Source organism: Xenia sp. Carnegie-2017, unplaced genomic scaffold (genome assembly GCF_021976095.1).
Source record: "Xenia sp. Carnegie-2017 unplaced genomic scaffold, XeniaSp_v1 HiC_scaffold_16, whole genome shotgun sequence".
Classification (NCBI taxonomy): domain Eukaryota; kingdom Metazoa; phylum Cnidaria; class Anthozoa; order Malacalcyonacea; family Xeniidae; genus Xenia; species Xenia sp. Carnegie-2017.
The window spans coordinates 7739907-7766102 of record NW_025813469.1 but is presented as its reverse complement, the minus strand read 5'-3'; the positions used below and the strand labels follow the sequence as shown (position 1 = coordinate 7766102).

The 26196-nt window shown below is 36.0% G+C and overlaps 2 protein-coding genes and 1 non-coding gene across 3 annotated transcripts; 2 read left to right on the top strand and 1 right to left on the bottom strand.

Moving 5' to 3' along the window:
• Positions 1–955: 955 nt before the first annotated feature.
• LOC124437564 (tetratricopeptide repeat protein 28-like) lies at positions 956–14985 on the bottom strand. Its single transcript, XM_046987535.1, has 5 exons — positions 14881–14985; positions 14622–14682; positions 13442–13555; positions 2288–5008; positions 956–2035 (listed from the first exon to the last, which is right to left on the bottom strand). The coding sequence occupies exons 4-5, from the start codon at positions 5006–5008 to the stop codon at positions 1268–1270; spliced, it is 3489 nt and encodes a 1162-aa protein (XP_046843491.1). The 5' UTR covers positions 13442–13555; positions 14622–14682; positions 14881–14985; the 3' UTR covers positions 956–1267.
• Positions 14986–21647: 6662 nt separating this feature from the next.
• Positions 21648–21722, top strand: Trnaa-ggc. Its single transcript has one exon. It is a non-coding gene; the product is annotated as a tRNA-Ala (tRNA).
• A 2756-nt stretch (positions 21723–24478) lies between these two features.
• Positions 24479–25946, top strand: LOC124437567. The gene is made up of 5 exons (XM_046987538.1): positions 24479–24567; positions 25059–25108; positions 25175–25344; positions 25432–25582; positions 25708–25946. Exons 1-5 carry the CDS (start codon positions 24560–24562, stop codon positions 25845–25847), a joined length of 519 nt encoding a protein of 172 aa, XP_046843494.1. The 5' UTR covers positions 24479–24559; the 3' UTR covers positions 25848–25946.
• The last annotated feature ends 250 nt before the right edge of the window (positions 25947–26196 follow it).

Sequence of the window (26196 nt, the reverse complement as noted above, 5' to 3'; positions counted from 1 at the left end):
AAAACGTGAAATGAAATAAGATGTAAAGCAAGGGAGCTATTTTTTGCCGCAAACCAACCGTCGACTTTCAGAACGCGTGCCTTTGTTTGCAGGTATTCCAAATAAGGTATGTCACGTTTGATTAAGGCGCGCTCACTCGATCCGATTTGTCGGATTCGATTTTGTTGGATCCTAAAAACGGATCGTGTGAGCCCATATAAAGTTAGTCTCCGACAGTCGGATCCGTCAATCGAAAAAAGAGGATAGAAATAGAACTTGTTTTATTCTCATAAGACCGACAAGATCAGAGGAAGCCGACTAGCAAAATTATATGTATTTGAAAAGACTTGGAAACAAGAAGAAAAATACGCAAATATATCGATAAATTACTGGACAACACAAATGGCTGCTCACAAGAATTTAAATATCTAAACGTATCTAAATATCAACAAAACTATCTGACCGTCTGAACAAGCAATCAAAAGACGCAACCGAAACAATCGGATCTCACAAATCGGAAAGTGTAAACCGGCCTTCAGATAGAAAGAAAACTCTAAACATGGCGAGAGGGCAGCACTCCCTCTGGATAACTCGTGTCGTTAGAAATAGATGTCATCCTGAGAAAGAAATGAATAGTTATAGTAGTTAAAAATAGATGTACACCTAGGATTGAAATGGATAATTCGTGTCGATAAAAATAGATGTCATGCTGGGGAAGGAAACGATAATTGATTTTCTTAAAAATAGATGCCGTTTTGGAACAGAAATAAATAGTTGATGTTGCGAAGATTGCTTTTGGCGGCTGACATGGCATAAATGAAGATATTGAATTAGGGATCCAAGGATAGTGTAAAGTTTTGAAAAACTCCGCTTTTTGAGTCGTACTTTGAATAAACCATAAAATGTTTCATACATTTACTTCGCTGCTCCATTAACCCCCATTCTATTTTGATTCCTGAGACATGCATTCATTTACTTTACAACAAATAAAAATATTTTTAATGACATCATGACTTGATCCTTACATTTTTTCATTCATTTTTAGAGCTCTTTCACGAAACACTAAATAGCTATATAGCTTTACCGTATTCTTCAGTTTTATGATGTATTGCACAAACACTATTAAAGAACTTAGCGTCATCAGCATGATTTGATCCTAACGAGTTTTTGTGAAATTCAAATTCATGATATTTATAGCTTGTTCATGAAATTTGTCCTATTCTACAGGATTATCGTACATATCAAAAAATTGGTTAAAAGATTTGGTGATTGAACATGATTTATAGACCTATGGATTTTTAAAAATATTTTGAGCCTTTTGGAGAAGCTCCATAGCTTTGTCGCCTTCTCCAGTTTTTGCATACAGCAAAGCAAGATTGTTTAAAGACATAGTGACGTAAACTTGATTCGAACCAAACGAATTTTCAAAAATTTCCAGAGCTTTTTTATGACACTCTATAGCTTTGTCGTATAGTCCAGTTTTATCATACAACAAACCAACATTGAATAAAGACTCAGCAACATTAACATGATTTGGTCCTGAGATATTTTTCCGAATTTCCAGAGCTTTTTCAAGATATTCTATAGCTTTGTCGTACTCTCCGGTTTTACCATACAACATACCAAGATTGCTTGAAGTTACAGCGACAGAAACAGGATTTGGCTCTGAACACTTTTTCACAATCTCCAGATCTTGTTGATGAGCCTCTATGGCTTTGCTGTATTCCCCAGTTTTGTCATACACCAAAGCAAGATTGAAAAAAGTTGCAGCAACCTCAATATGATTTGAACCTAACGATCTTTTTTGAATATCCAGAGCTTTTATGTAAGAAGCTATAGCCTTGTCGTATTCTCCAGTTTTATCATACACCACACCTAGATTGTATAAAGACTCGGCAACATCAACATGATTTGCCCCTAACGATCGCTTTTGAATTTCCAAAGCTTTTTCGTAAAAATCTTTAGCTTTGTTCAATTGTCCACTTTTATCATACAGCGCACCAAGATTTTTTAAAGAAAGACCGACATGAACATGAGTTGGACCTAACGATCGTTTAAAAATTTCCAGAGCTTTTTCATGACATTCTATAGCTTTGTTGAGTTCGCCCGTTTTTCCATACACCAAACCAAGATTGTTTAAAGACTCAGCGACATCAACATCATTTAGTTTGGACGATTTTCGTGTAATCTCTAGAACATTTTCGTTGCACTCTATAGCCTTGTCGAATTTTCCGGTTTTAGCATACATCGCACCAAGATCTTTTAAAGACCTAGCCACATCAACATGATTTGTTTCTAAAGACTTTTTTCGAATTTCGAGAGCTTTTTTATGAAACTCTATAGCTTTGTTGTCTTTTCCAAGTTTACGATATGTTGTAGCAAGATTGCTGAAAGTCACAGCGACATCAACATGATTTGGTCCTAATGATTTTTGTTGAATTTCAAGTGCTTTTTCGAAACACGTTATAGCTTTGTCATATTCTTCAATTTCATCATTCACCGCACCAAGATTGTTGAAAGACACGGCAAGGGCAACATGATTAGGGCCTAACAATCTTTGTTTCATTTCCAGGGCTTTTTCGTAAAACTCTATTGCTTTGTCGAATTCCCCATTTTTATCATGCACCATACCAAGATTGTTCAGAGCCATAGAGACAGAATCATGATTTGGACCTAACGTATTTTTGAAAATTTTCAGAGCTTTTTTGTGACACTCTTTAGCTTGGTTGATTTCTCCAGATTTATAATACGCAGAACCGAGGTTGATTAAAGACTCAGCGACTTGAACATGACTTTCTCCAAACGATTCTTGATAAATGTCCAGAGCTTCCTTGTGAAAGTTGATAGTTTTGTCATATTGTCCAGTTTTAATAGACAATAAACCAAGATTGTTTAAAGACGCAGCGACATCAACATGATTTGGTCCTGACGATGTTTTCAGAATTTCCAGAGCCTTTTCATGAAACTCTACAGCTTTGACGCATTCTCCAGTTTTATCACAAGCTACACCAAGATTGTTTAAAGACACAGCGAGATCAACATAATTTAGACCCAACTTTTTTTCTTTAATTTCCAGAGCTTTTTCATGATTTTCTTTTGATTTGAAATATTCGCCAGTCCAATGATGTAAGGCGCCGAGCTGTGTAAAATACCAGGCTTTGTCAAAGAAATCACATTGAAATGCTTCTGTCTTAATTTTATCTAACAGTTCAAATGCAAGATTGTATTTTGCAAACTTTTTTAATGTTAAAGTGAAAAATTCGAAAACTTGAAAAATATTCATGTCTACTTTCATACTGTGGGTCTTGAACAGTTCAAGAAGTTTTTCAAGATGTGGTATCAACTTGATTTGGTCCTCTCTCTCATGAAACTTGTAAAGTGCTTGAGCTATTTGACCAAATGCATGTTGAGACGAAGGAGATATGCCACCATGCTCCACTTCATGTTCTTCATTTTCATTTTCAGATTGATAAACAATAGTTGCTTTGTGAACAATGCGATGTAGATTTATTTCATTATTATTTTCTGAATGCAATAACAAAGAGCATTCGTCTAAACAAAGACATATATCTTCCTTAGATTGTTCGGGATCACGTTTTTGAATATAATAAACAATGATATCTCGTGGTATTGGATCAAACGATATCATGGAAAAAAAGCAAATAACCTTGGCCAGCATTGGGGATTCTTCAGCATTTTGTCTTACAGCTAAAAGTACAGCGTGTAACATACTTTTAGGATATACCGAATTAAATTCAACAAAGGAGGCGTCCATGTATTCTTGTTGTCCCAAAGATATTTCCCCTAAATATTGCGTCCAAGTGAACGAACTGTTTGTTTTCTTAACACGACTGAAGTAAAAGCCAGCAGCAGCCAAAGCCAGCGGTTGACGATCTAATGCGTGCGATACCATTTTCAACGATTCATCACCAGCACTTTCATCTTTTGTGTAATGTTTCAATAGCTGAATACATTCTTCATCATTCATTCCAGAACTGATAGAAACATGTTTGCTGAACAACTCATCGTAAGGTACAGCATCTGTGTTCTGGACAGTTAATATAATTTGTCCATTTCTCCACAAAGGATCACTTACTTGGGGTAGCAACGGAGAAATTTCGCTCAGCTGTATCACGTTGTCTACGATGATCAACCAACTTTGCCAAAACTTTAATCGAGTGGATATTAACGATCGCAAGTTCTTGACTTTCTCTTTAGTGCAACAATTTTCATCGTTAAAATTTTTAATCATTATGTCGTCACAGTTTAGACAGTATCCAAGTTCACTGTAAGATTTCAAAAGAGAATCTACATCTTTTCCATCGAGAGTCATTACAAAGGAAGCTTCATTTGTCCAACCACACGATATTTTTTCACAAACCTGTTTTACAAGTTGAGATTTACCACTGCCAGGATTACCAGTGATGTAAAAATAGGTCAGTTCATTATTGTTATCTTTCCGTAATTCTTCAAGATCTTTTATAATTTGATCTCGTAATTCTGTGCGTTCAACGACAAAATGATTGGATTTGGGAGGAAGAACTCGAAAAGGATTGAATCTCTTTCGATAAGACTTTATTTCTTCGATTTCATCAAAGGAAAATTTCAAATCTTGAAATGATTTTTCAATGTTATTGACTATCGCGTCAAAATCGTCATCTGAGTACTCGCTTTCATACCAATGAGCGTCTTTGTTTCTTTCACCACGAAGTTTATGAACAGCATCCTTTGTTTTTTTGTCAAGATGCTTTCCAATTGAATTTGAAAAAAGTATTGCATCGAATAATGTCGTACAGTCCCACTTAGAGGTGTCTCCATTCTCATATTTTTTTTGGATGTTCTTATCCAACTTCCTTTTCGATTCCAACTTCCAAAATATTTTGCCACTTTTGGTCGTATTATCCCATTTTCCATATTTTTTCTCGTTAAAAGAGTTCCATTTTTTAATAAAAAACTTGGCAAGTTCATTTCGAACTGCAACAATTATTCTCTTAATATAAAGTAGGTTCCTGCTTTCTCTTGAATCCATCTGCGCAAAAAATATATTTCACTTAGAGAAATTACATCAAAAAAGAAGGAAAACACAATAAGTAACATACTACTTTTCACTGACGACGAAAATTTAGTTTACAGTAAAATTTAATAGGCATGTAGTATGCACAATATAATCAAACAACACAAGGATAAGGTGTTGAAATTCGAACAAATTTTGGTAAAATTTAAAAATATACGCTGTACACATAAAACAGTACATTTTTAAAAATAATTACGTAAAATGTACATAAAAAAGATTGATTGCTTAACGAAGACCAAATACAAATGCTTAACGAAGACCAAATAAAATGTCTATCCTAATATAAATCATTGAGAATTTCAAACAAGTGCATGCAATCGATGACAATCCACAGCAAATTTTTGGCTGAGCAATGTAGATTAAAGTATGAAAGATTGTTATATGCAGTGCGATGTTTGAAATTAAATGAAGATATGATCTTCGCAGTTTGCTGGACAATTTAAGCAATTGTCTCATGAACCTGAAAAATTCAGGTGACTCAACTGGATTCGAACCTCTGCGGAGGCCATGGGTTCGCATCCCGTTGAGTCACCTGAATTTTTCAGGTTCATGAGACAATTGCTTAAATTGTCCAGCAAAGTCCGAAGATCATATCTTCATTTAATTTAGTAGATTAAAGTGTTGAAAATTGTATTACGTAAGAGCAAAGAGAGCTTTCTTGTGTCGGAAAATAGCTAAGGCATTCTGCTTATATATTTTTGTGATACTTTCTCACGAAAAGGTGATGATAACGTATAATTTTCATGTTAGCAGCTTTTTTTGTATTGATAACGAAGTTGATCGGAACAATACTAAATATACATTGATAGCACAAAAACTCTTTGACAGATTCATGTTGCCCAACGGCTAGTTTAAAACCGCTCTGTTTAAACTAGATATGGTTTAGGTTGTAGCATAATTCTAAAACTAAATCAGAAAGACTGTCACATGGTAATTGAGGATGAAATCAAGACGATTGGTCCATGCAAGTGCATTAAATGAGCTGTTTTAGTCATGTGACTTAATGATGGTTTTTGACTGACTTATGACTTGCAAGTTGCAGATTCATCACGTAAAATGTAGGAGTCAAAAGCTGTAAAGATGCAATTTGTGGGTGCATATTTCAAAAGAAAAGTGATACAGACTATACCAAAATAAACGCAAAGTCTTCATTTGTCGATATGTGACATTTAATGAAACGGACTTTGAGCATTCACAAGAAGTGCCTTTTGAACTTGACAGAGAGAACGAAACGAGGCAGGACGAGGAAGAAAAGAAGTCCACCAATTTTAGACGTTCAACGAGAGAGAAGAAGTCGTCAATGAACTATGACAATGAATTCTGCACTCTATGTAACACAAGTTGAAGAGCCAGCATCCCCAAAGAAAGCACTAGAAAGCGAACATGCAAAATACGGGAAAGCAGCTGCTGACTGTGAATATCAATCTCTGATAAAAAATGATACCTGGGACTTGGTACCTCTGCCACAAGGAAGAAAAGCCATTTCTAGTGAATGGGTATTAAGTGAAACATGACGACAATGGTAAAACTGATGGATTATGGTTGCAAAAGGTTTCGTACAGAGAGAAGGGATAGATTTCGCTGAAACATATTTCGTGTGTTGTCAGATTCCCGTCTATTTGAGCTCTTTTGGCATTTGCTGTTTCAAGAAACATGCTCATTCATTAAACGGACGTTGCCAATGCATTCTTAATGGCAAACTAGAAGAGAATTTATATATGGAGCAACCGGAAGTTGTCTTAGGAAAAGAAAATCTCGTGTGCCAACTTAAGAAGTCTCTATGCGGACTAAACCAAAGTCCATGATGTTGAAATCAATCATTGAGAGAATTTATGGTTTCTCAAGGTTTTGCACAAAGTACTTTTGACCAATTCGTAAAAGTTCGTTTACCTATCGTAAAGTATAACCTCGAGGATTGTAAATTCGTATCCACTCCAATAGACGTCAATGTGAAATTAGCATAGACCGATGTCTGCAGTGTATCCATCGATCCAAAAAAATAAATGCAGCTTCGGCTATACGAGAATTTCGATCTCTGTAAGGGTCAAGCAAAATACACCTGCCGTGTGTAGCAAACGGTGAAATGGAAGGATACTCCTACGCAGGTTGGGCTGCTGACGGAAGATGTACACGTGGCAATACATTTCTGATGTCCAAAGGTACAATTAGTTGGACAAGTCATGAATCAACGAAAGCACTTTCTGCCTAAGAAGCGGAGCAACACAAGAGTGTGCTTGGTTGGGTGAACTTCAAAAACGTTTTACAAACGGATGATGCAAGCCATACTTCAATTAACAAAGTATAATGTGCTGAGTGAGTGGGAATGTTGGACAATTCTTAAAACACTCAACAATTATTATCCTAATGATTATATGAATTTGACACTGAGGGCACAATTGGCAGTTATTGCTGGGGCACTTGTACGTTCAACGAGCGTCTGCAACTACTTGTTTTATGTTCAATAAACGATGTTTTTATATATCTACTCTCTGTTCATGATACTTAATAAATCAACAAAAATTAGGTTGTACGTGGCCAATTAGCAGTTGTTTGCTGTCCCTAATATTAATATTATTTAAAAAGTACGAAAAATATATAGAAAAGGAGTTCTTACAGGGCTTTGTGCCAAGTCTTTGATGTGAAGAGTCGTTTAAAAGGTATTTCAAAAAAACTTCCGTTTTTAAAAGTTGTAATATTATAAAAAGCCATAAACCGCTTTTTACTGACCCGAGTCAAATAAGAAAGTGCATTAATTAATTCAAAAAACATTTGGCATACTTCGGCATAAAAAACAACAAAAACGAAAGATATTTAAAGGACATTGGCAACAAAAATTTTTATGGCATATTTTTGAACCTTTGTGATGTCTAACAACTAAAATAGCAAAATATTTTTTCAAAAATATTTTGTTGCTGAGATATTTGCTGCAAAAGTTTTATAAATTTCGCCATCTTCGATAAAACTTTGATAAAATTATCTCGAGCGGTAGTGACGTCATTGGCTGGTAAGCAGTCAAAACAACAATACAATATACTTTGTGATTGACTGCGTTACAACACATTTAAAGCACATTTTACGGGGTTTTTTGCCGTAATGGATAACATACACGAAAATCAACCGGGCTAAGGCTAATTTATACTCCATGCGACAAGTGTCGTGCGCACCATGTCGCATGAGGAATATGACGTCATTTCACAAAAACGGAAGTAACATTTGTAACATAATTTCGCCGTATTGTCGCACACGTACGCTTCGCAAATAGTTGTTGCGTCGCAGACATTTTGTCGAATTGTCGCGCAAGATAATTGGCTATCTAATCACACGTGGTTAGTCATTTGTGTTTGTCTCAGAATATGTTTATTACAAATATGGAAAAATATTAAATCATGGATGGACTCGAAGAAAGATTAGCAGAAGAGGTTAGGAAATATCCTCATATATATGACTCGTCTAGACGGGGTTATGAAGACCTACAAAAAACTACGAATTCATGGAAGGAAATCACCGAAAAGCTCGAAACAAATGATGCTGTTTGCAGACAAAAATGGCAGAAAATACGGGACCGATTTACGAAAGCCAAAAAGCGTTGGAAATCGGAGAGGGGTGATCCTGACGGAAAAATTATACCGGCTATTTTCATTAGCCTGTTGTGGTTGTCTAGCTTTATCAAACATCGTGAGACTGACTCGAATTTTCCCTTATCAGATGTAACTCAGGTAAGCATTACAGGGGATTAATTGTTCATGTCCATTATGTAGAATTGAGAATGCTGCCACATTTATATATAGAGTCTAATTTAGAGTGGCCGTACAGAAGATTATTCAATCGAGGCCCAACTTTCGGGTACTGAAGAGGATCCTACCAGTTTAAGAACTATATCTCTAGAAGACTTGCAATCTATCTCTCCAGAAGCCAGCACCTCTAATTCAAGGCCAAGTTTCCCTCATTCCATGACCTCTCTCTGTGATGGCACTGCTCCTGCTTCTCAAGCAATTGTCCTGGCTATCCGAAAAACCTCACCTGGCCAGTCCTTACATTCTGACAGATGTGACATGCCACAATCCTTATCTAAAAGGTCCAAAAAGAGAGCTGCCTCACCCACAGCGTCAGCACTTTTAGAGAGACTGGACTCTATAAAATCATTAAGAGAAGAAAGAAAAGTTCATAGTGCAAACGAGGAAATAAGATTTGCAGAAACAGTGGCAGATACACTGAAGAAGCTTCCACCTTAACTGAAATCAGAAGCAAAATTTGCTATTAATAAAGTTTTGTTTGAAATAGAACAGAAACTTTACAGTAGTGACTTTAATTAATAAAACTATGTATTTATGCAGTGAATGTGTCGTGGAGATATGTTAAGACATATTCAACTTAGTTTTGTTGTAAAGAGAAATAGCTTTTTTCATTGTGAAAGTTTTTGGCTAATAAAGCTAAAGGCAAAAAAAACATGGATGGTAAAAAACTATATTTCAATGTAGTAATCAGTGAGTTTTGTATTTTATGACAATGCTGGAGGGCATTCACATTCATGCTGAATGGAATGTTACAGATGTAGCCAGCCCAAAATTTTATGCTAAGTAAATATTTTTGTCTTTGCTCGCAATAAAATTAATAGATTTCTAAAAAAATGAATACTGCTAATAATAAAAAAAATTAATTATCTGGCTGGGTATACCACTGCAATGTTATGAATACATATTCATGTACCTATAATTTACAAAAAGATATTAACACAATTTTTTATTATTTAGGGTTATTTTGGGCATTTGTTAGGGTTATTTAAATAATTTAGTAAATGTGTAATCAAATTATGCTCAGGGTCTTGACTTCAGACATCCTCTATTTACAACATTTGCTTGCCATGTCAGCAACTCATGAACTGACATAAAATAACTCTTTAAGTCATTTCGAACAGCTATTGCAGCACGTGATGACCTTGCATTGGAAAGCCGCCTCATATCTAGTAAGCTAGTATCATGTGCAACAATTTTCCTCCATTTTCCTTCTTGCGTGTCATGCAAAGCATTGGTTGTATCAGTGAAGTTTGATGGAACATATCGAGAAGTGGAAGCATTTGTGGCATTTTTTTTGTTGAGGAAGTTGTGAAGAGCAACACATGCTTTCACAATATAAACTACTTTTTGTGGATGAAATTCCATTGGTCGTCCAAGAATCCTGCACTCAGGAGACAAGATTCCAAATGAGTTCTCTATAACTCTTCTTGCTCTGAAGTGGCTGTAGTTGTAAACTCTTTCTGATTCAGTGAGGTTAGAGCCTAACAAGAAAAATCATAAATGCTAGGTGGAAGCATTTGCAGTATCTGTTTGTGGCATCTTTTTTCAAACAATAAAGCAATTGTAGACTAAGTAATTAAATGTGATTGATGTATCTGTTGTGCATGCCTACCTGGATATGGTTGCATCATGTTAACATGCATCGGAAAAGCGCCATCTGCAACAAAGACATGGGGAACATGTATATTGGTGTTTGGTAACATTGGGGCGATGGCAATTGTAATCTCCCATGTAGCAGGTTGTCCCCAAATTGACTTTCTTTAAACACACCTCTCGAGCATGACTTAGATATATTGGACAAAGCTGGAAAAATGGATATTGTAGATAAAATTGCTTCAAATACGATTGCCAATGAAGAAGCTGATTTAAATTGAAAAAATGCACGAGTAAACCTTATAAATAAGCAACCTACAAACTCTCTATTCAATGCATTCCAAATTGCTTTGCATACTTCGGAAACAATGCATGAAATAGTCGTTGATCCAAGGCGGTAGCTGGCTGCAATACTTTGCTGTGATACACCACACGCCAAAATTCTGAGAGTCACTGCAAGTCTCTCCTTCAGTTCAACAGGACCAGAGTGAGTTCCGGTATGTTTAGTAAAAGGTCTGATTTTGTGAGCAAGCTCATCAAAGCGGTTGGCCGACATGCGAAAATATTTGAAGTGCATTTCTTCATCAATAGCACGCATTTGTTGAACCAGCACAAACTCTCCCTCAGTTTTTCTTGACTGTTCTTTTACGATGTCGCTTCTTTTTTCGTTGCAAAAACAGCAATATTATTTCTTCCTCGAGTTCGAGGTCTTCCTCGTCTGACATTTTAGCAGAAATGAATTCATTTGATTCACAAAGAATATTAACACTGCTGCCAATGCACTACTTGATGTAAATGTCAATATAATTTTAAATTTGTATGCAGATTTCGCGCGACACATGTCGTAAGAAGTATAAATTAGCCTTTAGGTTCTGCCCTATCAATATGAACCTGAAGTGAAGGCCGAAACAAGTGAAGAAAGCGGTTCCGAACAGGAGAGTGAGCAGAGCTACTTGTCCTCGTCGGAAGATGAAACAGATGCTGAATTTGAGAGACCAAATGCTTGGCGCATTCAAACTCTAAGTGTGGACATTGTACTTTGTCGAAAAAGGCAATCGAGTGTTTTTGTTGCGTCGAAAAAGCGCTTGAATACGATGAGTATGAGGCTTTGCTAGACCAAACAGAAACTCAAGGAGAGTATTGCTTGACAACACATCAAGAATTTAGGGACAATATGCTGTCAGTAAGTGTGTTAAAGATAGACGTGTGTCTGTATCTTGAAGAAAACTGGCCCCTGTATGATGAAGATCTGGAGAGAATACACAAGCTGTATCGATTAGTCCGCATATCAAAGATGTTCTAGGTGGATTTTTCAAATTTTAGGGAATAAACATCGAAGACCATTTCCTGCTTATGCTAGCATACGAAAACGCTTCGCGTCACCAGACGGACTTTATACACATTTTAAATACGCATGTTGTCACGAAAGACCGTAAATTTAAAGTCTTAGACAGACGCTCTTTGATGTTCTTTGTTATGATCTGCAATTGCGATGCCATATCATTGTCGAAGGTTGTCACAAACTGTGCAAAAGCAAAATGCATGAGTGATCCACCCAAAACTTGTATTCATTCATAAGTTATAAAGTTAAAAGAAAAGTGTACTTGTACATTGTGCACGCAAACACGCACGTAAAACATTACGGATAAACGAAACTCTACAGTCAAGAACAAAACATAGCGGCTTAGAGCTTATCACCTATATAAAACTACATAATCTCGCAAAAACTCTTATGTATATAAATAATAAATTAAAAGTATAACTCTTTGTTGGTCACAGGTTTGTAATATGGGGAAATTAAATATTTCTATTGAACGAAATGTTCAGTGTACAAAACACGCTTATTGTTGTCTGGGCTTACACTTGGTATGTCGCGAAAGCCTAGTTGTAAGATCTGCTAAAATAAACGTTTCTACGTCTTATAACGACTAAATATTGGAAAAGTATATAAGCGTGATATACTACACAAGTCTTGTTAATCTTAACAACCGCCGACTGTTGTTTTTGTTTTAAAATTCCAGTGAACAAATGTGCTATATATTATCATAATACTATTATTTTAGGGGGTGTTTACATGAATCCATGATGACTTTCGATCCGGAATGAACTCATTCCACTTTAAAAGAAATTCTATTGTATGTTTACATGAATCCGGAATGAGTCACAACTCGATCCGGATCGAGTTCATTCCTAGTTTCATTCCGGATCGAAATTTCATTCCGGATCGAAATTTACTTTTTATCTCATGTAAACGCGAATTGAGTTTCATTCTGGAATGATATTGTGTTAATGACGAAGCACGCATGTGCCATGGGTATTGTCTTCTGGCAAATTGAAGCTCGTAAGTAAATAAAGAGGCTAAATGGGTTAAAATGAGTGCGAAGAAAAACAACAATTAGTTTCATGTAAACACGGATTGACATCACGTTTCGATCGGGATTGAAAGTCATTCCGGATTCATGTAAACACCCCCTTATATTGTGTAATTCAGTTGATACCAGCCAATGACGTCAGTAATGTATTCCAGCATAATTTAGCATAAGGCTTTTTTCAAAAATGGCAGATAAGGTTCAACTTTATGTCAAATTTTCTCAACAGCAAAATTCAAAAGAGACATGAAAACACGAAATTAAGTATTCCATAGTTATCTATGATAAAAGTACGAAAAAAATACATTGCCATTGTCCTTTAAACGTTCAATTTAACAAAATTTTTGGCAAAATTAAGAGGCTAAATTAAGAACTTATGTATTTATGTACAATACTAGTTTGTGGCAAAAATAAATAAACTTTCTGATCATAAGTTCTACTTCCAAAAGGACTTTTTTAAATTGTTCAATGATGACATGAGTACATTGGAAATTTCAAATTCGCTCCGCCAGGTATTTGAATCACAAAAGTTAATGAAATAACACATAGTTCACAAATATATAATCTTGACGGGACTATTGATAACTGCCATTAAACTTCTCTAATATACAAACACATCACCACAAACTTACCTTGTTTCAGATAACAGTATTTTGTTTTTAGTAAGGAAATGGTTGTTTTTTGTATTTGAACTTCGTTTGATTGATCTACAATTACAGGATTAGCTACAAACTTCAATGGGTTATCTAAAAGAGATATAATTTATGGCATTAGAGAGAGAGTGCAATTTCTTCAAATTGAATGTAGCTAAAAGAGTTTATAGTTGTAAAACAATTTCCATTTATTGTTACATTTATACATCGTAAACACCCACGATGATTGTTTACCTTCAACAAACCTTTCACTGGTTGACGGTTTTCATGTTTTCAAATCTAACGCTTTAAAAGGTTAAGACTCTCATGCAACCTTTTAGTCGATACGTGGCAAATTTTATGCCACGTATCATAAATCATCATAAGACAAAGCATGTGATTTTTATTGTTTTTTTTTCTGTCTGTTTGATTATAATTTGGAGCAAATTGATCGCTTGGTATGAAATAAGCAAACTTTAACGCATTATCACCGCATAAGCTGACTATACAAAGGACTCTTTAAATGTTTGCTAGTTTCTATATAGTGCATGTATATACTCATATGTTTCAATAAAGGCGATTGTCAAGCATGGATGGTTTGATTCTACATTAGCATATCAGCGTTGACCATAAAATATTTATTGTCTTCGGGTGAATATGTCTGAAAACGCATGTGTTAAAATTCTTCACTATCCTTCTCAAACATACAAAGGCAAATGTCCTATGTCACGTGTGTGACCAACAAAAATTGACCGTTTTCTATGTTGTTCTAAGAAGTAGCACGAGTTGACTCTGATACGGTTAAATGATGAAAAATACATGAAATATTACATTCAATAATCCTAATTCAAACTGAAATAGAGACTTATTAACATATTGTAAAGCATCATACATAGTTCGTTTCAAAATGTTTTCACGCAGGTTCTACTTAAAAGAATCCCCTGACTTTGGGCCGTTTTCATTTTTCGTGCTTGTCATGTTTTACTACAATTAGTTGCTCTATTGCACTTTCGATTTGCGAGCCGTTGGTAGTATTATATGTATTAAGGTAAGTAGATATTCAATAATATCGCCAAGTTAATGAAACTACACAAATTTTCCAATTATATAATCATAAAAGAACCATTAATAATTGCTAACAAACAATTCAACTTCCTTGACCACATCAACACAAACTTACCTGGTTTTAAATGACAGTCGATTGATCTACAATTACAGAATTAGATGCGTCTACGGGTTATCTAAAAAAAAGAAATATTTTGTGGCATTAGAGCGATACTAAAATTTATTCAAAGTGTATAAATGAGTTAATATATAAAAGATAAAGGTTTCTCCGGATTCTTTATAAATGAGTTAATATCTGTAGAACAATTTAGATTTATGGTTGCATTTATACATCGTAAACATGTAGATGATTCTTTGTCTTTTGTCTTACAAACCTTCAACTGGTCGACGGTTTTCAGATTTAACGTTTTGGCAAGTTAAGATTCATATGTATCCTTCGAGTCGATACGTGGCATATTTCATGCCAGGAATTAAATTTAAATCATCTTAAGAGTAGATTGTTATGTAAAACAAAGATACGGCGCATGATTTTTTTGTTTTCGTCTACATGTTTGATTATAATTGCGAGCAAATTTCTATAGGTATAAAAAATTTAAATTTTAACGCATTACCACCGTAAGCAAACTAAAGATAGGAATCTTTAAATGTTTGCCATTTTTTGTAGTGCATATATACACATTTTTGAACAAGGTCGAATGCAAAGCATGGATGATTCGATTTCACATGAGCAAGTGGCGTTGATCTTACAAAGTACAGGATATTTATTGTGTCTAAAACATTAACGGGATATGATAAAATTACTCTATTTCAGTATCCTTCTCACACATATAAAGGCAAACATCATGTACTTTGTCCCGTGTATGACCAACAAAAATGGAAGTAGGTTTGCTAAGTTCTTTAAAAAAGTATACGTGATGAACATTGATACGGCAAGTAGAAAAAATACATGAATTACTACATTCAATATACTTAATTTCAACTGAACAAGACGCCTGTAATGCGTTCACTAGGGATACTAGAGAACAGTATTTGGAAATGTTAACATATGATAATAGTCGTTAGTACAGTTAAATAGCACAACGAAATTTACAGCATTGCAATATATTACGTAATACATGTGCCATTAGTAACATTTGCGCATGAAACGATACAAGAAAAATATTGATTGGTTCAGGACTTCGTCGCAGTTAGCATTATTTGCGTATAATCTCCCGACAATGCATTAGAAATCGAATTTTAAGCTCAGGCTAACCTATGGTAGTCTGAGTAAAAAGATTTAGTAACTTAATGTAACGCATCATCTTAGTAGTTTGAAAGTGTTTTCATGCTGGCTGTATTTCAAAGAATCACCGCACCTTGAGCCGTTTTCCGTGCTTATCAAATTTGTATACAGCGACAAAAAGTTTATTCATTCAAGTTGACGTTGCATGATATTTCACATGATAACTTAGTCGGATTATGCTTGGCAACACGGTGTCGTTGTTTTCCGTTTCTATGTCCTCGAAAACAAATGGGAAGTAAATCTCATCAAAGGCAAGCCTGCTATCTTTTAACTTCGTCGTCAAACTGTTTCAAGACAGATTGGCCGGGAACGTAGAATAAGGATCAACAAAAGGCAATGGAATAATTACAAACGACTAATCAAAATACCGGCTTTTGTTGGGAAATCCACGTGACCATACAAACTTTTTGATGCTGATCAGCAGACTATATTTACAAAAACATAGTCAGCGATTCAGGCTAAATTGCACTTTCACTTTCGATTTGCAAGACGATGGAAGGAGCGTTAATGTGTTTGAATGTTTACGGCATAACAATGCTGTTGCTAGTCGCGTTAGGCAGGTGGTCGCTTATTACAGGTAGTTAATCTTTTAAGTAGATCTTATCTGTGCCAGGAAAATTTGTTGTTGATGGCAGGTGGTCCCTGGAATATAATTCCGTTTTAAAATACTTTTGAGCGAATTCTATTGTGAGTATTTTAGCTCCAAATTTGTGAAGAAATTTTTATTAACAATTTCAGTTCAGTAATTTCAGCTTTCTCGGGGAGTTTTCTTATTAAATTTTGCACCATTTTGCACCTCGTCAATCAGCTACACATGAAAGCTTGCTTGAAGTTAAAAATCAACAGCTACACTTCTTTGCAAACGCATAAAGTCTTCTTTGTTACATTCTTATTGTCATCGCTTTTGGATTCGAAAGATACAGCAAGCCCTTGTTAAACTGCCCGAGTAGCACCTCCTATATCCATTGTGACATTCTTAACTTGCAGACTGTTCATGTGCCTGTTTTATGACGTTGATTTGGTTTATCTTACTATAATTAAAAGAGTTTCCAGTGAAGAAGTAAGCTACCACCTGTTTTGATTTCATCTGACACCATAGAAATCATACAGAAATCATTTCATCGTACGCAAATATAAATTCTAAGTGGGAAGTTAGGTGTTTACACAGATTATTTGTATAGCGTCTCTTTGGGGTCATCCTGCATACTTTACGTACATGTGATTAGGAGTTACTTGGTTCAAGGAAAATTGAAACAAGTAAATTATCAATACTGTTTGCCACAAGGGACCGTGTACGATTTATATCTATCATTGCTTCGAATGGAAAAATGAACACACAACATAAAACAGAACATTTTGTAATGTAACTCTTTGTAAACTATAGTTTGACATCCCACTTTTTAACAAAAATGACGGCGAGAGAGAGTCACGTGACCATATATACCCAATCATTATGCAGAATGTAGACAACAATACGTGACTCAACTCTTACGAATAGAGAGCTCTGGTTCATTCTGGCTACTTGAGAACAGTGTTTGGTTATTTTGGGAATAAAAACTATAATGGTTGCTAATTAGCACAACGAAATTCACGGCAATGCAATCTAACATGTGGCAATATATTATGTATATAGTTCTAAAGATAGCAAATACCATAGTGAATAGTAAAAGTTGATAATAAGTTGATAGTATAATAAGTTGATAGTTCTTAAAAGAACTGTTTTAAGTTAACCGATCCTTTCCTCTGCCGACAAAAGGATTATGTTTCTAATTTATCCCTGTTTTGAGCGTCATCTCCCCTTTTGGAGATGACGTACACTCTTTCTGGGCATTATAAATATCGGTAGATTGTAAATTTTCATTTAGCAGACGTTGACACCTGAGGAGTAGTCTGCCGAAATGCATCGTGTCGTTTAATTTAGAACTATTGGTTTCGTGCTCTTTACTTAAAACAGTTCTTTGAAGAACTATCAACTTATTATATTACTTTTACCATTTACTATGGTATTTGCTATCTTTAGAACAATTTTCAAATTTGTCACCACGACAAAGTCTCTACTTTAATATTATGTATACTTGTCAATGGTGACACTCACGCATGAAACGATCCAAGAAAGATACTGATTGGTTCAAAGACTTTGTGTCAGTCACGCGAGAATTGTGTCATCTCGAGGCAATACAGCAAAACCGAATGTTAAACTCGGGCTAACCTAGGGTAGTCTGTATAAAAAGACTTAGTAACATATTGTAACGCATTATACTAGTAGTTTGAAAATGTTTTCATGCTGGCTGTATGTCAGGGAATCACTGCACTTTGGGCCGTTATCATTTTTAGGGCTTATCAAAGTCGACTTGCTCGCGCGCGCTTTCGATTTGCAAGCTGTTGGCAGGTGTGTTGAATGATGGGACAGGGCAACAAGGCGCATGTGCAGTTCTGCAACAGATCATAAAAACACTGCAGCAAGCAATTTTGATGGAGTCACACAAAAACAGGGTTGACATTGACTCCATAAACTGCATGCCATGTGCCAAAATACGAGCTACTGAATAAATGATAGCTTGACAAAATTTACTGTTTACGGCTTAAAAATAAGGTTGCTAGTCGCGTTAGGCAGGTGGTCGCTTTTTACAGGTGGTTAATCTTTTAAGTAGATATTATCTGTGCCAGGAAAATTTGTTGTTGATGGCAGGTGGTTAGAAAAGTCGGGTTTCAATGTAGTTTGATTTCGCAAAGAAATGTTAGTTAACAGTTGGCAATATCTACTTTCCCTAGGTGTTTTCTTATTATATTTTGTGCCATCTTGCACCTCATCATTTGGTGTTTCTTCTACATGGACACATGTAAGCTTGTTTGATGTTAAATAATAATAGCTACATTTCCTTGGAAATACATACCTAGTAGGCCAGTATTATATTGCGAGGAAAGTCTTGTTTGTTGTCTTCCTTGCTGTCACCAGTTTCTGAGTCCGAAATTATTTTTTTTCCTTTCAGCCTGTGAATTGACAACGAAATTTTAATTGGGTACTATTAATTTTGGTTCTGTAAGAGGTCAAAATTTTGCACAAGGAGCTAATTACACTGTAAAACTTGAAACTAATAAAGAAGCTAAAGTAGCTGTAGCTCATGTTATTAGTTTAGGTAAAATTACAGTTTTAATTGTAATTACGGATAAACATGCACGAATGAGCTTTTTAGACCCCAGGTCTGCAGCGAAAGTCACCCCGTAAAACTTGAAGGCACACACCACTCCCGGCTCTGTATCGCTTCGTAGCTCTTTAGCGGTTCTAAAGACTCATTGCGCGACCCAACCGTTAAAAACATTCACAAAAATCAAAACAGAACTTACTAATGCGTTTTTATTCTTTACATTTTTAAAAATTCTTGAATTGCACTTTCAGACGATTGTACTATGTTTAAATAACAACAGCCGCCACATTCTTCGAACTTAAAAGTAGCAAGCTTGTTTGGCTTTATAGCCAATCAGATTACAGCATTTACAGTACAGCTAATAAGTCAAAACATACTCCGAAAAGCAAAAACATCCTCTATAAATATACTGCATCGCAATGACCCAATCCCAGATATCAATTTAAAATATTAAAGTTTTCATTTGGTTTGGCGTAGAATACATATCATGGATGCAGTGGGTGTTAGATTAAATTTCTGTGACTAGTGAGAGGATGTAAATACTGTGTCCTGAAGTCCGACTTTTCTGCTAAATACTGCGACCCTAGTGCCATAATTGGAATAGGAGTACACACAATATATTTGTTCAACAATATTTGTTTGAAAATCTGCAGCTCATATTAACATACTATGACAATGTTCTGCAGCTTATATTAACATACTATGACAATGTTCTGCAGCATATTAACATACTATGGCAATGTTCTGCAACATATTAACATACTATGACAATGTTCTGCAGCATATTAACATACTATGACAATGTTCTGCAGCATATTAACATACTATGACAATGTTCTGCAGCATATTAACATACTAGCACGACAAGTATGCCAACTTGTATATTACGCCTACAACTCTGGTTCAACCACCGCTGCAAGGATTTTGGTCTCGTTCCGGCAGGACTTAGAATTAAGTCCCCGTTAAATACACAAGAGGCTATTCAGATTGTCAAATCCACCAGCAGACGACTGATACGAGCACGGATTAACGACTGTCACAGACGAATCAACTATTACATCAAACAACAAGACCAAAGACTGAACAAACTGAAAGAACTCATACCAACGACAGTAAGTGATACTTTACTTTCTACGATACAAACTATTGCAGAGAAACGAGCAAACAAGACAGAGACACAACACCAAATCAAACAACAACAAAAACTTGAACGTTTAAAACAAACTAAAACACGTACAAGACATAAACATGACGATAACTGGGTGAGGAATATTTCTTCCCGCTCATTAGACGAAACTGAAACGCGACTACTATCTTACGGACTAAAACATTCCATAACACCTAGACGAATCCCGAATGAGACGATAGTATCAAGTGTCGAGGCTGTCCTAGCGTATCAAAGAGACTTGTCAGAGACAACCAAAGACGAGATCAGAAGCAGAATAGCCTCCACTTTACAATCGTCCTCCATACGTGACAACAACTTGACAAAAGACGAACAACAAGCACTCAAACGACTAAAACACGACAACAACATCGTCATTTTACCAGCAGACAAAGGACGCGTGACTGTGGTCATGGACAGGAATGATTACTTTAACAAAATGGACACCCTTGTTAACGACAGACAAACGTACGAACAACTCAAACGAGACCTAACACCATCACTAGTACGCAAACTTAACAGCAAGATCTTCTCTATGAGAAAATCTAACATTATATCTGAACGTATTTACTATCGACTCAGATGCTCTGTACCACGACCACCCAGACTATACGGACTACCAAAACTTCACAAACCACAAATACCCATGCGACCAATTGTATCATTCTGTGGTTCGCCTACTTAAGAACTTTCAAAGTACTTGACTGACATACTGCAACCACTTACAAACAAATCAAAACACAAGCTACAATCCACTGAAACTTTCATTAAAAAACTGTGCATTATACAAATACCGGACAACTATATACTAGTGTCTTTTGATGAGAAATCACTGTTCACCAGCATTCCACTTAATCTGGCACTTACTTGTACAAAAACCCTCATTACAAACACCACGGACGTACTGCCATTACCGACAGAAGACATTATGGAGCTACTGGAAATCTGCCTCACATCGACTTACTTCCAATACAAAGGAACACACTACAAACAGTTACATGGGACAGCAATGGGCTCGCCCGTTTCTGTTGTAGTTGCTGAAATTGTAATGCAATCTATAGAGGAACGGGCGCTCACGACTTACAAACATGCACTACCTTTTTGGTTTCGCTACGTAGATGACACAATCACAGCACTACATGCAGACGACATTGATGACTTTAAATTAAATGAAGATATGATCTTCGCACTTTGCTGGACAATTTAAGCAATCGTCTCAGGACCTGAAAAAATCAGGTGACTCAACGGGATTCGAACCCATGACCTCTGCGGTGCCGGTGCAGTGCTCTGACCAACTGAGCTATGAAGTCACACAGTGGTGAGCAGGTCAATATTGTTGGTGATATGATCTTCGCACTTTGCTGGACAATTTAAGCAATCGTCTCAGGACCTGAAAAAATCAGGTGACTCAACGGGATTCGAACCCATGACCTCTGCGGTGCCGGTGCAGTGCTCTGACCAACTGAGCTATGAAGTCACACAGTGGTGACCAACAATATTGACCTGCTCACCACTGTGTCCAACAATATTGACCTGCTCACCACTGTGTGACTTCATAGCTCAGTTGGTCAGAGCACTGCACCGGCAACGCAGAGGTCATGGGTTCGAATCCCGTTGAGTCACCTGATTTTTTCAGGTCCTGAGACGATTGTTAAATTGTCTGCGAAGATCATCTTCATTTAATTTCAAACACCGCACTGCATAAAACATTCATACGACATTCCTTTCACGAGAAAACATGAGCCCAACAATATTGACCTGCTCACCACTGTGTGACTTCATAGCTCAGTTGGTCAGAGCACTGCACCGGCACCGCAGAGGTCATGGGTTCGAATCCCGTTGAGTCACCTGATTTTTTCAGGTCCTGAGACGATTGCTTAAATTGTCCAGCAAAGTGCGAAGATCATATCTTCATTTAATTTCAAATACCGCACTGCATAAAACATTCATACGACATTCCTTTCACGAGAAAACATGAGCCCAACAATATTGACCTGCTCACCACTGTGTGACTTCATAGCTCAGTTGGTCAGAGCACTGCACCGGCACCGCAGAGGTCATGGGTTCGAATACCGTTGAGTCACCTGATTTTTTCAGGTCCTGAGACGATTGCTTAAATTGTCCAGCAAAGTGCGAAGATCATATCTTCATTTAATTTCAAATACCGCACTGCATAAAACATTCATTGATGACTTTCACACTCACATCAACAAACAGAACAGCCACATACAATTTACCAAAGATGTCGAAGAAAACGGAACTCTTCCTTTTCTCGACTGTTTGGTAAAACATGACAATCAAAAACTACGAACAACAGTTTATCGCAAGCCAACACATACTGACCGACTATTAGACCAATCATCTTACAACCCTACATCACACAAAGCCACCACAATCAGAAAATTAACAAGACGTGCACAAATCATATGTGATTCACCGGACGCTCTACAAAACGAAAACAATTATCTCAAACGTGTTTTTGACAAAAACAACTATAACTCTGACTTTATCAAACGCAACACTTACAAACCCAACGAACCCAACGAAACGAACAACTCAGTGACAACAGCAACGATACCTTACATCAAAGGTACGTCTGATACTATCTCGCGTATCTTACGACCATACAACATACGTGTCGCACATAAACCAATCACAACGTTACGACAAGTACTAACAAACATAAAGGACAAAGAACAACCCAACGAACAACAAAATAAACTTAAACAAAATGAACTTCAACATAAGACTTACTGAACACAAACGAGCTACTAAGAAACAAGACAAAACTAATCACATTGCCGAACATCACCGAATCACAAAGCACAACATTGACTGGGACTCGGCAAAATGCATTACTTACAGTACTGACTATAGACAACGGCTTACATTAGAAATTTGATATACCAACTTGGAACAAACCCCCCTGAACAGATCACAGCAATTACCGACATCTTACAAACGACTTATTCACAATACAAACAAACGATCAACCAAAAACATTACACTTCACACTAATTCACAATGACAATACACAATTGACACCCACACATTACAACTAAAAACATCACACCTAAATCACACATCACAACTAAAAATAAAATATTTCACTTCACACTAATTCACAATGACAATACACAATTGACACCCACACATTACAACTAAAAACATCACACCTAAATCACACATCACAACTAAAAATAAAATATTTCACTTCACACTAATCCACAATGACAATACACAATTGACACCCACACATTACAACTAAAAACATCACACCTAAATCACACATCACAACTAAAAATAAAATATTTCACTTCACACTAATCCACAATGACAATACACATTTCCTGTACACACAATACAATGATGTAAGAACCAGATAACAAATACGGCTAACCTGATGTTTACTCCTCATTTGACTCTGAAGATGACTACCGCTAAGGTTGTTGAAACGTCAGTCAACAACAACAAAAACAGTCCTTCTCAGGACTTTATTAACCTGGACAATCATCATTTACAAACATGTAATAAGTTGGAATTTGACAGTATTGTGATAATGGTAGAGGTTGTATATTGTATTTGCAATATCAAGAAACCCTTCAATTTTGAGATTTTTTGAAAGTGTGCTATGGATTGAAAACACGTCAAAATTTATTTCGCTTTATTGCTCAACATTTCAATGTTTCTTCAGTAAATTTGAACCACACCTGCACTCACTCTGCACCAAACACCCCCAAAACAAAAAAACTACCCCTAACTTCTGGATGTCCAAATAGATTGGAGGTTGTTTATTTGCTGATACAGCTATCATAATATCAGAAGAAACAGGGGGGAGTTTTTAACAAAAAAGTTGTGGAACTTGCTGACAAGTGACATTTATTCCTTTCATGTTTTGGGTGGACCAATAATGATTAACCAGGCCTTAAGAAATGGATTAGTAGCGTTATAAACAACTAAGATTCCGGGGAATTTTGGGTTGTTATCTTTTAAATCATGTCATTATTGTATAATGCATTGTGTAAACAAAATAAAATTCAAAATATGTATTGGGTTGTGAAGCAACAATGTTTGTTTAATCGTTGTTTAATCAATGGAAGTTTTACATACTTTAAACATCTTCAACCCCTGCTTTTCCAACACCAAACACTTGTCTTCAGTGAGTTAAACTTTCAGATATTTCATGAGATAACGACAAATATTGATAATACACCCGCTTCGTCTTAGGCATATGGCTAATAGCCGTATTTTAGTGCTAAAAAGTACAGGCTGATAGCCGTCAAAGTACACGTACGCTGTACGTTCGCGCCAGGCTCCTTTGATGGTTACCGAGCACGGCCTTCGACAGGGGTCTGGTGATTAATAAACATAATCTTTTCTCTTCGCGTTGTTTCAAACAAACTAGACTATATTGCACACCAAATAGACTCTTCTGGTTCATTTTAAGCAGGATAGGAATCATGTCAAGGTAAAATAATGCTATCCATTGTGATAATTTATTAACAAGCTCATTTTCATTCCAAGATGTATTCTACTTCTATATAAATCTATTTTATAAAGCTTCTTATTTGTCTACATCGCTGTTTTATAACTTTTTCCATATCTGCTTGTTAATCTCACCTTATGGTGAGCATGCATATCTCTGTGCTATAATTTGTGCCAAATTTAGACCTACAAACCGCAGTAATGTTGTAAATATTGTGGTTTGTTCGCATACGGATTTTCCCTAAATCGCGGGAAATTATGCGGGGCTTTCCCTGAGTATTGCAATACTCAAGAAAAAGATAGTTCCACATGGTTGCAATAACGAATTAAAAATTTTCTTGACTCTTCACTCACTTTTCAGCTTTTCAAAACGGTAGAATTGTCCATCAATAGTCAGCCAAAGGAAATCATTTCAAAAGACTGCAAGTTTTACAAAATTTTGAAATAAAAAATAAAATTCATTTACTTTTTTAGTGGAATGAATGGATACCAATTATTTTGTAAAGAAGAAGCTTCTAACGATGGTGAGAATAGCTACGTACACAAAGTTGTCTCTATTAAAATTATGCACATTTTTATTTTTTTTTTAGACTCCTTAAAGTCTTTGACATTTCACGTTAGAAATATTGAATTGGGACAACGATGGCGCTGCCTGGATGAAAGCCAACGAGAAGGCTATATAAATAGGGCAAAGACAGATTGCTCTGTTTTAGACCACGAAACGCGCAAGAAACGAGAGTTGAAAAAAATTTTGAAGAAGGTATGTTTATTGGGTCAAAATAAACTCACAAAATTATTTTTGTGATTAGTTCCAATTTTTATTAATGCTATCGGTGCCATTGTTTAGTTGGATGCTTTGAAAGGAATGAACATTGATTACTTTTTCGTGGCTGCCGTGGAATCTGGTGTTGAAGTGCATGGCTCAAAGTCTGCCTTACAATACTGCAAAAGAAAGAGCATCCCCGCTTCATTTTATGCTTTTGTAAACAGCTCTGGAGGTTTGTGGTCCTTACTTTACATCATGCCCGTGAGGAAATACATTTTTCTTCTCAGGACAACCGAGAACTTGTGATTTTTGTTTCTTATTTAATATTTTAATCTAATACAAACTTTTTGGTTGTAGCAATTGAGTCAAACGACAACGTTGAAACTGTTACCGATAATCGCATGGCAAGATTGAAACAGAGGAGGAAATCTTTGCGTGATATTTTAAATCAGAAATACTTTAAGTATGAACATATAACTAATTGTAAAACTTTTTAGATGGAATATGAAAAGGTTGTTCTTGGTCAATATTTCTTGAAATAAGTACAATTACTTATGCAGGAAATTTTGTAATATTTGAAGCAATGATTAGTAAAAGAGGTTGCACACAATCCTGCAGCAATTTCAGTAACAATAGCTTATACTAGTTTCAAAAAAAAATGCATACACTAGGTGAAGCAACTGGAATGGACAAAGCAAAAGTGCCATACACTTCTCTTTTGAAAGGGGATTTCAAATATGTAGTATGCGGAATTCCAGAACACGCATCATTACGGGATCCATCGACTATGGGAGAAGCAGCATTGGATTTATTTATTGAAAAATCAAATGAGATTACGTTTGTGGA

Bases quoted from the DNA above. Each gene is read 5' to 3' on its own strand.
- LOC124437564 (XM_046987535.1), bottom strand. From the start codon at position 5,008: ATGGATTCAAGAGAAAGCAGGAACCTACTTTATATTAAGAGAATAATT. The intron at 2,036-2,287 runs AAAAAGTCTTTA...CTGGAAATTTTT, and splicing joins AAAAAGCTCTCGAAATTCGA to AAACGATCGTTAGGTCCAAC.
- LOC124437567 (XM_046987538.1), top strand. The intron at 25,109-25,174 runs GTGAGAATAGCT...TTTTTTTTTTAG, and splicing joins AGAAGAAGCTTCTAACGATG to ACTCCTTAAAGTCTTTGACA. The intron at 25,345-25,431 runs GTATGTTTATTG...GCCATTGTTTAG, and splicing joins TGAAAAAAATTTTGAAGAAG to TTGGATGCTTTGAAAGGAAT.